Source organism: Apium graveolens, unplaced genomic scaffold (genome assembly GCF_009905375.1).
Source record: "Apium graveolens cultivar Ventura unplaced genomic scaffold, ASM990537v1 ctg1197_1, whole genome shotgun sequence".
NCBI classification, from domain to species: domain Eukaryota; kingdom Viridiplantae; phylum Streptophyta; class Magnoliopsida; order Apiales; family Apiaceae; genus Apium; species Apium graveolens.
Genome location: NW_027417126.1, coordinates 41,903 through 51,982, shown reverse-complemented (window position 1 = coordinate 51,982; position 10,080 = coordinate 41,903). Strand labels below are relative to the sequence as shown.

Here is a 10,080-nt window from a genome sequence, read left to right as displayed (position 1 = left end):
ATGGTCAATCCACTCTATGTTCAGATTTTCAAAAATGGACCCTTTATTCCTATGGTAAGAGTTGAGGAATCTACCAAATGGAGACATGGCCATACCATCTCATTATGCTTCTAAAGATCCAGCTGAGTATTCTGACCCTGAAAAGGAGAAAGTCTCCCTGGACAACATCTTACAATTGATATTGATTGAGTCACTTGACAATGTGATGTACAACAACATTGTCAACTGTGACACTGCTAAACAAATACGGGAGAAGATTGAAATAGTCTATGAAGGAACTGAGGAAGTTAGATCTAATCAAAGAAGAATACTGATTTCATAGTATGAGGGTTTTATGGCTAAGCCCAAGGAAAGCATTACTGAAGTGTTTGAAAGATTTAATAAGCTGATAAATGACTTGCAGCTTCATGACAATTACTATGAAGCTGAAGAGGTGAATCTAAAGTTCTTGCTTACTCTTCCTGATCATTTGGAATAGAAAATTTCAGCAATTAGGGAAGGGAGAGACTTGAGCAGGATAACTCTGGAAGTTCTATATGGAATTCTCAAAACCTATGAACTAGAGATGATTCAAAGGCAATCATTGAGATCTTTCCAAGGACATGTTAAAGATGGTACAAGTGCTTTAATAGAAAATGAAGGCCAACATCCAATGATGAACCCAGATCTCATACCTCAGTTTCCTCAACAAGTGAGCAGAGAACAATTGATTCACAGGAGCAAGTCATACTAGAATTGGAAAAGGATGAGTTCTACACTCTTGAAGAACTGAATGAGCTAGATCAGTCAATGGCCTATCTGGCTAGAAAATTCTCTAACATTAGAGTAAGGAAGCCAAGATACTTCAAAAGTAAAGGACAGTCTTTTAACAAAGATAGCAGCTGGAAAGAGAAAGGGAAGTACAATTCTGATAGCAAAAGTGGTTACAAAACTGGATCTGTTGACAGATCTAATATAAGGTGCTTCAGCTGTGATGAACTAGGTCACTTTGCTATAGAATGCAGGAAACCCAAGAAGGCAAATAAAGATAAGGCTTATATTGAACTTGAAGCAAAGTATGAAGCTCTTCTGAAGAAATAGCAAAGCAAAGCTTAAATTGCAGAAGGTAAAAGTTGGGATGCTTCTGAAAATGATGAAGATGAAGAACTTGGAAACTATGCACTCATGGTCTTGGAACAAAGAGAATCATCCTCATCTAAATCACATGTACCAACTCTTACCTCCACTTATTTAAATGAGAATCAATATAAGGAAACTGTTGAAAAAATGAGCACATAAATGTTTCAAATTCATACAAGCATGGTTGCTGTTAATGAAGAAGTTAACAGATTAACAAAGTTAAATGAGAAACTTGAAAGTAAAAAAACAAGAAGCTGAATTATTGATAGTGGAGCTTGAAGCCTTAAAACAAGAAAATGGTTATCTGAAAAACAAGCTCAAGTGTGCAAATGAGATTGTGGGTGTGCTAAGAGAAAAACTGGAGAAAAGTGAAGTAAAGTTGAAGTCCTTCAAAAATGCATCTGAATTGGTTGGTCAGTACCATGAGAAAAATAAACCATGTACAAACATTGCCATTGGTCTTGATTATAATACCTTAAACAGCAAGAAGAAAAACACTGGTGACAGAGGAAAAGCAACAAAGAGTGAAAATGTTCCAGCAATGCTGAAAAATGTTGGGACACCAGTATTTAAGACTTGTGAGGTAAACTTCAGTGAAGAAGAATTGATTATCAAGCAAGAAATTGCAGATGAGGATAATAAAAAGAAGAATGAAGATTCAATTCAATCTTCCAAGGCTGAAGAAAATCTCATGGACAATTAAAGTACCAAGACTCCTATCAAAGAAACCAAGATTGAAGATGCAAGTAAGAAGAAGAAAAATAGAAGTGGGAGAATTGGGAAAAACAAAAGCAACAATCTGAACTATGTTGCAAATATTCCTGGAAAGAAGTGTGGAATATGTAGGTCTACAAATCATCTAACTCGTCTTTGTAAAAAGGGTGTTAGTAAGCCAACTGAAGGAATTTACAAATACAATGAAGCAGATTTAGATGATCCCTACTTATTCGGTGATAAGTTTGATTGCATCCCTTGCAACTTGAAAGTGAGGAAGAGTTGTCACAAACTGAGAGTAGACCTAAAAGAAACACAAATTGAGTCTACATCAGAAAGGGAAAATGCACAACAATCATTGAACTCTATTTTATCTGAAACAAATCACTCTACTTCTGTTAAATCAGTTAACAAAAAGAAAGTACCCAACACTGCTTGGATTACTAAACACACCTGAATCTCACTGTGTGCAGGGAAAATAGAAGAAAGTCATATAGATCATTGATAGTGGATGTTCCATACATATGACAAGTGATAAGGCCCTGTTATCACAGTTCGAAGAGAAAGCTGGCCCATTGGTGACCTTTGGAGACAACAGTAAAGGATTCACAATGGGATATGGTAAGATTATTTCTGAAAATGTTGTCATTGATAATGTAGCACTAGTAGCTGGTCTTGAGATGAATCTTCTCAGTGTTAGCCAATTTGCAGACTCACAATGGGATATGGCAAGATTATTTCTGTTTAATCTTCCTTAGGATCTCCGAATTCGTCACCCCTCCATCTCCTTCCTCGCGGTCGTTACGACTCCAGCTTGGTGTTCGTTCATTACCGGAACTTCCCGACATATCTTATCTCTAGAGATTAATTCAAGCACGATAAGCCCCCTCCTTCTAGCACCAGAAATGTTATGAGAGGAAAATGGTACAACACTTTTTGGAGGAAATCGTTGAAATAACGGGAAGTACATCTATATTTAGGCCTGATCGTTGGCCTATTCGTGATAGCTGTATATGTCCAACTCGCCGGAATCCGGTGGCGAGCAAGGCTGTGTTTGGACTGAGTTTGCAAGGTTTCCGAGATATGATGAGTGAATAATTCTTACTCAGTCGTAAGCGTACTCAGATGATCTTACAGATTGCTTCTCCTCAATAATTAGTAGAGAAAACGTGTGCGTAACCTCGCAAATGGCCTACATATCCTATATTTATAGGAATCAAGTCCATATGTAGTTTTATTTGCCTTAGGACTCTTCTTTAACTGAGCTAACCACGTCTTTTGCCCAAGCCCATGGTTGTTCTTGATCCTTATCCAGCTACGTTTAGGTTAGAATAAAAGAGTCATACTTCTAATACACCACTAACCCTTATTTATCCTTTTATCATTGTATTTATCCATTAAATACATGCATGTTATATACTTATATTGTACAGATCCATTTTCATGTAGTTGTAGCACGTTAGGAGTCGTATCCATCCTGCTATCTCATTGTGGAGTTCGTCTTTAACTAAAACACTGCTTCTGCAGGCCTCTTACCATTATCTGCATAGCCCAGCTAAGTGCCCTTCTCCGAATACCCTAGTGTCTTAGCATATTTCAGAGACCCTGAGATATTAGGTGACCACCAAGTATACTCCTAACTCCATCTTGCTAATATCCATTCAGACAGGCAATCACCATCTCCCTTATAACCCCATGATAATAATATATTCGGGTCCAATACCCCCTACTTTGCCATCCACGAAGCCCAATTCTCCCTATGGGCCATAAATCCGGCTCATGACTGATTTTAGGCACAACAACTATCATGGAGTTTTAATTTCGACCGTTCTTTTCGAGAATTCTGACCAATTAAGTCGATTAATCACCAACTTGATCGATTTTCTAAAAATATTTTTTGACCCGATTTTCACTTAATCGATATAAAATCCACTAGTTTAGCAATTAATTTGATTGAATAGCCTATTCCTGGAATACTGAGAGCAATTCTGATGGGTATAAACTTTAATAAAAATGTATAAAAAATACCATAAATAAATATTATAGAGATTTTGTAAAAATTAATAAATTCCAATTATGCATTGTTATTAACTAAAATTTTAGTCAGTCTCCTTATATTGACTATATTTGTCGAACATGTACAGTCCTGTAATTAAATTACAGATGATCTATTTACCGTATTGAAATAATATATTTTATTTATAATAACTTAAAATAATAAAAATATATTATTTTTAAAACATAGTCAATTACTATAGTCAATTTCATCGGAGTAAGAGCATATCCGACCACATAGAACCCTTAGCTAAAAATCATTAATACATACTATAAATATAAAATATAGAGATTATGTAAAAAAAATCCTATAGCCAACCTTTTGATATTAGCTATATTTGTTAAATTGTAAGAAATCTGTAAAAAAAAATATTAATCATTTATTACCACATTGAAATAATATATTCTATTTATAACAACATAAAATTTTAATAACATATTACTTTTAAAATATAGTTAACCAATATACCCAATACAATCGAAGTACAATGCCTTACAGGTTCAACAAATTTTACAAATTGTGCTACAGGTCCAATTTAGCCAACCAATTATAGCTAACACGGTTGGAGATACTCTAAATCAGCTAATAAGCTCAACAAATTTTACATAATCACTATTTTATATCATTTTAGCCGACCATTTTGACTAACACCATTCAAAATACTCTAATAATACAAACTATTTTTTCCCAAAAAGAACCACATGCATGGGTAAATACCAATTATCCATTTTAAACTAATATCACTGTAAACAGATCTACAACCAAAATACAAAAAATAAACCAATACACATCAGTTTGTCAACATATGGAAATGAAATGCCGTTATTTATTATAATAATTTGACATCACACATTTTATACCAACTCCCAACAGACTCCCACTTCCTGTAATAACCTCAACAGATCCGTTTTCCTAACCTTAGCATCAAACTCAATGGCACAAACCGTAAATATCTGAAAACCCCAGGGCAATTATTAAAACGTTCATGACATCTGCACTTGCTTCCCAGCGCTCTATATATAATTTGCAACGGAAACCTCAAGCCTCCACAACTAGTATCTCTCTCAGTTTCACCAATACTCCTTGTGTTACCTATACATACAGTTTTCTGTATCTATATATTTGATCTCTTTTAAGATGGCCAAAAATGTCGGAATTCTCGCCATGGAAATCTACTTCCCTCCTACATGTATTCAGCAGGTACCTGTACACACACACACGTGTATTTGATTTATTTTGATGTGAAAATAGATTAATAGATCTTTATGTGTTGTTTTGAACTGTGTGATTATATGTTATGTTTTCAATTTGATTTGTATATGTTTGTTTTTTCGAAAAATGTTTGGAAATTTGATCAAACAAGTAGTGGATGTGCCTCCCCCGCGCTAATCGGGATATAGTGGGTATGTTTGGTTCGGTTTTAGTAGTGGATGTGCCTGATTGTTGTGAATAGAGATTTGAGTTTTGTTTCGATAAGTAGACAGGAGAGGAGTGTGATTGTGCGAGTATTGTGAAGTTGTAGATCTTGGTTTGGAGTGTCGCGATTGTTTGACATTGGTATCGGTTTTCGATTATGTAAAGTAGTTGTTGAGATATGTTGTAGACAGGAGAGGAGTGTGATTGCTTGTTGCTTATGTTGCAATTACTGTAATGAGTACGTCTTCGATAGTTACGAGAGTGGATTAAGTTCATTTGTTTCTTTCCTTTTTAGTGACTTGATCGGGTTTGCTAGCTACATTTTATTAAACTTTTCTGTTTATGTTACTGTGTTTGTTAAATCTGTTAGAAATCTAAGATGTAATGACGATGAAAAGTGTAATTTGAAAGTAGAAAGATATGTATAAAGTTTCAGTTTGGTCTTAAGTGTTTGTTTATGCTATTTACTTTGTTGTGTATGTATTTGTGAACTTTGCTGTCTAGCGTTCAAAATTTTTTCACTTTTTATTTTGATGTATATGTATAGGAGGTTTTAGAGGCTCATGATGGAGCAAGTAAAGGGAAATATACCATTGGACTTGGTCAAGATTGCATGGGATTTTGTACTGAGGTGGAAGATGTGATCTCAATGAGGTAGCTATTTTTAATTATTATTGTTTGCAGTGAGTTCTGTTTGTCATTCTAAAATACAGCATTTTAAGTAATTTTATTTTATTTGGAATGAATAAGAGGTTCATTACGGGGATTAACCGATGCAAAGGTTATATGTAAATATATTTATCCATCTCTTTAAATGTGAGCTGACCTTAAATTCTTCAGTTTGACAGTTGTCACTTCACTCCTTGAAAAATACGACATTGATCCTACACAAGTTGGACGGATGGAAGTGGGCAGTGAAACTGTGATAGACAAGAGCAAGTCCATCAAGACGTTTCTCATGCAAGCTTTTGAGGTACCACCATTTAATCTGAACTGCTGTACTATTGGAAGGCATTTGTGCTGAACATGGGTTCAGTAATTAGTTTCTGGTTGTTTCCAGATCAATGTATGCGGGCTCGTAGTGTTTTTTATGGTAGTATCGAATTCGGAGAAGACTAGAAGCAAGAATAGTAGAATGTGCTATGTTAGTGTTAATTTCAGTGGATGCTTATCTTTAAAATATTTATAATTCTATATGCAATATAACTAACTCCTTATAATTCATTGTATCAAGAAGTTATTACTTAATATAAGAATATCGTATAATTTCTGACTTTAATAAATATTGATAAGAACTAACAAGGTATAAACAAAATTTTGAGAGCCAATGTCAAGTTCTGTAACCAAGTACACAGTTGAAAATCTGTACATATTTCTTTACCGAAATAAAGGTTAAGTTTAAAGGAGCTATATTATAATATGTTAACTTGAATTTGGTTAAAATCCGCTTCAGTATGTCCATAAAAAATCAGTGTTAGTTTGCATTTATAATTTTTTTTATTTCTTCTTGGAAATGATTGTTCCTTTTTTTTTTGCTAAATGATTGTTCTTTTAAAGGCTCATACCCTTTTTCTTTTCTATCAGAAATGTGGAAATACAGACATTGAAGGTGTTGACTCTACCAATGCTTGCTATGGAGGAACTGCAGCATTGTTAAACTGTGTCAATTGGGTGGAGAGTAGTTCCTGGGATGGTCGTTATGGACTTGTCGTCTGCACAGATAGCGCGGTACTGCCTCATTTTCCCTTCTGTATTTTTATCATAAAGAAGTGTACTTAAATTATACTGAAATATTATCCACACTAAAGCATAGAATTATCTGTGGCCGCAACTTATAGCCAGTCAATACGGCGAAGTGCAATATGCTTCTAATACACTTTTTCATTTAATTATATACTTCTTTATATTTATTGCTTTGTAAAAGACTTCTCAAGAATATCATAGCCAACATTAAAAAGTACCAATCAGCACCTAAGTTGCAGTTGACTGTATTTGAGGAGCATCCTACTACCAGAACTATTCTGGATATATTTTCCACCTCTCTATACTACATTAGATTGTTCATGTCTTAAATTGAATTTAGTTGTAGGATGTGAGCTGAATGATGTTTGGCCAGTTCTTTCATGGGAATGTTAATTATGTTAAGTAGAGTTTAATCCTCTCAAGCTGGAACCTTTCCTTTTATGTCCATTTTGAAGTTTATTTTTATGTTTAATATAATTGGTTGTCAAGGAAGGTTTTTTTTTTCTAAAGCGAGTTTTCTGTCATCAGGTTTACGCTGAGGGACCTGCTAGGCCCACTGGAGGTGCAGCTGCAATTGCTATGCTAATAGGACCTGATGCCCCTATCGCGTTTGAAAGCAAGTTCAGGGGAAGTCATATGTCTCATGCATATGACTTTTACAAGCCCAATCTTGCTAGTGAATATCCGGTATTGCTATCCCATCCCATCACTTGTTGTGTTTTTGGTTTAAGCCTATTACAATCTGGTGGTTTAGTTCACATTGTTCTCTAGACAAGAAAGAAGGATTTCAAACTTTCTTTCTTACCTCTAGTTTTGTAGTCAAATTAACAGAAAATTTAGATTCAGGGGAGATCACATAATGGCTCAATTTATTTTTCTGCAATTACTGTTTATTGGTTCCATTCCTATATGTCAAGTTGAAGTTACAGAGGATTTCTGATTTGCAAGAATTCAGGGATTTTACATAATTTATTGTTAGCTTTAAGTGATTAAGTGTCTTGAGGCTAATAATGTCAGGATACATTTTGTTAGCATTTAATATATACTATGGATTACCTTTTTAGTTTCTTTTGTAGCTGTCTTTTGTAATATTAAGCTTGTATGATGCATATCTAGGTTGTTGATGGGAAGCTTTCACAAACTTGTTATCTCATGGCACTTGATTCTTGCTATAAGCGATATTGTCACAAGTAAGCTGATATGTGCCATAATCTCTCTCTTTTTTTTTAAAGTTTGATCAACTGATTCTTTTAATGTTACAATATGGTTATCTTCTTGCCAATTATAGGTATGAAAAGTTGGAGGGTAAACAATTTTCTATGGATGATGCTGACTACTTTGTATTTCATTCCCCATATAACAAGGTAGCTATGTACTGCAAGTTACTTCTTTTAAATTATATTCTAGTAATATTGCAGAAGCTAGATGATTTGATTATCGGAACTTTTCATGTGACCTTTCTGCAGCTTGTACAGAAGAGTTTTGCTCGGCTGATGTTCAATGATTTCTTGAGGAATGCCAGGTGGCTATATCATTCCACCTTTCCGATATCTGTTTCTCTCTGCTAAAAGATTACCCATGACATATGCATACACAATTATTATTATTTGCAGTTCTGTTGATGAGAGCACTAAAGAAAAGCTGGCACCATTTGCAGCTTTAACCGGTGATGAAAGCTATGCTAGCCGGGATCTTGAAAAGGTGTGTTTTCTGAGGTCTTGTACGTACTTAGTTTTTATCCATGTTCCTCATATTTAAACGCTATATGCATCAACTCCCATTTTAAATCTGTTAAGTTACTACTCATATAATCGTAGTACGGAGGTTGATGAGTGAAATTGAGTCTTGACTTGTGAGATTGATAGTAGATAGCAGTTGTAGATTCCATGTTAATTGAATGCACACGAAATCTTCTCATTTTCAGTATTCAAATGTTTGTTGCTATTATAAGGATGACTTAGCTGATCGGTTGTGCAAATTCTTACAGGCAGCACAGCAGGTGGCAAAGTCCCACTATGATGTAAAGGTTCAACCAACAACTTTGATACCAAAGCAAGTTGGAAACATGTACACTGCATCCCTATATGCAGCGCTTGCTTCCCTTATTCACAACAAGCATAGCACACTGGTTTGATAGCTAATCCTATATCTAAATTTTGTCATTGAGTGAAATGATTTTATTATTATATCTGTTTTAAATGTATAATTTCATCTGTTTCAGAATGACAAACGGGTAATTATGTTTTCGTATGGAAGTGGTTTATCTTCCACAATGTTTTCCTTCCGTCTCCGTGAAGGTCAGCATCCTTTCAGCTTGTCAAACATTGCAAATGTTATGAATGTTGACGAGAAGTTGAAGTCGAGGAACGAGGTATTCTTCTCACCTTCGGAAGCTGTGGCATTATTATTTTCTTAAATGACAAAACGTCACTTGCACTTAAATGAATACTAAGAAATTTGCTTCCTTTCCTGCAGTTACCTCCGGAAAAATTTGTTGAAATCATGCAGTTAATGGAACATAGATATGGAGCCAAGGACTTCGTGACAAGCAAGGACTGTAGCCTTCTATCTCCCGGCACCTATTATTTGACTGAAGTTGATTCCATGTATCGAAGATTCTACGCCAAGAAGAAATCAGACAGAACAATGAGCACCGAGAATGGAAAGTTGGCCAATGGTCATTGATCAAAGAAATAGGATTGTATTTGTCTAAGTTGTCTTAAGCGTGTCTTCTTAAATTGAGCATAATAAGCTTATTTTAGCAGAATGTAGTAACTTTATAAACTTCAATCGGAATCCTGTTTCTTATTTATTCTTCTCTAGATGAAGATTGACGATGATTATGATCATGTCTAAACTAATGTGATTATAGAATTTGCTATATTGTGCGCCCATTTTATTAGGTGCCAGGAATTTGGTATCTACAAAATTGACGGCCCACTTTAATGCGATATTTTATTGGGGCCTTACTGGTGTAGATGCTTCCATTGATGGCACGTCGCCCGCAAACTAAGAAGCTCATTATTCACCCC

At 34.9% G+C, this 10,080-nt stretch overlaps 1 protein-coding gene across 1 annotated transcript; it reads left to right on the top strand.

Annotated features, from left to right (window-relative positions):
- The first annotated feature begins 4,802 nt into the window (after positions 1 to 4,802).
- LOC141699723 (hydroxymethylglutaryl-CoA synthase-like) lies at positions 4,803 to 9,858 on the top strand. The gene is made up of 12 exons (XM_074503572.1): positions 4,803 to 5,089; positions 5,853 to 5,959; positions 6,146 to 6,278; positions 6,890 to 7,033; positions 7,577 to 7,735; positions 8,165 to 8,238; positions 8,337 to 8,412; positions 8,515 to 8,570; positions 8,662 to 8,749; positions 9,036 to 9,176; positions 9,270 to 9,419; positions 9,524 to 9,858. Exons 1-12 carry the CDS (start codon positions 5,027 to 5,029, stop codon positions 9,731 to 9,733), a joined length of 1,401 nt encoding a protein of 466 aa, XP_074359673.1. The 5' UTR covers positions 4,803 to 5,026; the 3' UTR covers positions 9,734 to 9,858.
- Positions 9,859 to 10,080: the final 222 nt, after the last annotated feature.

Excerpts from the sequence above, each read along its gene's own strand:
- LOC141699723 (XM_074503572.1), top strand. The coding sequence starts at position 5,027 with ATGGCCAAAAATGTCGGAATTCTCGCCATGGAAATCTACTTCCCTCCT. Across the intron at positions 5,090-5,852 it reads CTCCTACATGTATTCAGCAG|GAGGTTTTAGAGGCTCATGA; the intron begins GTACCTGTACAC and ends GTATATGTATAG. Across the intron at positions 7,034-7,576 it reads TCGTCTGCACAGATAGCGCG|GTTTACGCTGAGGGACCTGC; the intron begins GTACTGCCTCAT and ends TTCTGTCATCAG.